The 800-nt window shown below is 66.2% G+C and overlaps 1 protein-coding gene across 1 annotated transcript; it reads right to left on the bottom strand.

The window, feature by feature from the left end:
- Nucleotides 1–198: 198 nt before the first annotated feature.
- Nucleotides 199–794, bottom strand: LOC127751938 (uncharacterized). Its single transcript, XM_052276257.1, has 2 exons — nucleotides 710–794; nucleotides 199–647 (listed from the first exon to the last, which is right to left on the bottom strand). The coding sequence occupies exons 1-2, from the start codon at nucleotides 762–764 to the stop codon at nucleotides 199–201; spliced, it is 504 nt and encodes a 167-aa protein (XP_052132217.1). The 5' UTR covers nucleotides 765–794.
- Nucleotides 795–800: the final 6 nt, after the last annotated feature.

Genomic DNA, 800 nt, shown 5'->3' with positions numbered 1-800 from the left:
ATCGAAGCTCGGCTGCCCACTCCTCCCGGGCCGCGTCCTTGCACGGACGACAGAGGGTCCAGGGGAAGTAGCAGCACACGCAGTTCCAGGACGCGAGACAGGGCGGCCCCCCGGGGGAAGAACTCAGGCTCGAAGTTGGCGCTGCACAGGTCAAAGGTCCAAGGTCACTATTGTCACTATTGTTTACAGTACACGCGCTCAACTCTCTGCTCTGGGATACTTACAGGTCGTGGGGCCCATCGCGCGGGCTGCAGTGCTGGCGGGGACGCCCGGGGACGGAGTGAAGAACGGAGGACTGGCCAACCCTACTCCGCTGTCGTCTTGAGGCTGGCGGCTCTGGCTCGGGGTGCCCCATATCTCCGACGGCCCGGATGACGAGCTGCCTGTGGAGGGAGAGGCCTCCGCGGGGCAGGACTGGCTGATGGACGGGCTGCTTGGGGCGGATTCGCTGCTGGACAGCCAGGGGCTTCCCGGGCCGACTGGAGCGGAGCTGGAGGCGCATGGACTTGCAGGGGGTGACGGCGGCGCCGGCGGCAGGGCCGAATTGCCCCACTCGGCCTCGTCGCCGTACAGCCAGCTCGCCGTGCCTTGGTCGTAGTAGGCCACGGGCACGTAAGACGGATCGGCCCACAGATGGTAACATGGACCTGCACAACATTTGGTGAGTAAGGGCCGACGGTGTTGCTGGCGGGTGGGGTCGGGTACTCACCGATCCACACGACGGCCTGACCGGTGGGAACGCGGCACCACAGAGTTGCGGCCATCTTGATGACAACGGCGACTGGCTGCACTGGGCCGGG

This window comes from Frankliniella occidentalis, unplaced genomic scaffold (genome assembly GCF_000697945.3).
Source record: "Frankliniella occidentalis isolate FOCC.00 unplaced genomic scaffold, Focc_3.1 Scaffold2277, whole genome shotgun sequence".
NCBI classification, from domain to species: Eukaryota; Metazoa; Arthropoda; class Insecta; order Thysanoptera; family Thripidae; genus Frankliniella; species Frankliniella occidentalis.
The sequence above is the reverse complement of the archived record's forward strand: the minus strand, read 5'-3'. Positions and strand labels throughout refer to the sequence as shown.

Excerpts from the sequence above, each read along its gene's own strand:
- LOC127751938 (XM_052276257.1), bottom strand. The coding sequence starts at position 764 with ATGGCCGCAACTCTGTGGTGCCGCGTTCCCACCGGTCAGGCCGTCGTG. Across the intron at positions 648-709 it reads TCAGGCCGTCGTGTGGATCG|GTCCATGTTACCATCTGTGG; the intron begins GTGAGTACCCGA and ends AATGTTGTGCAG.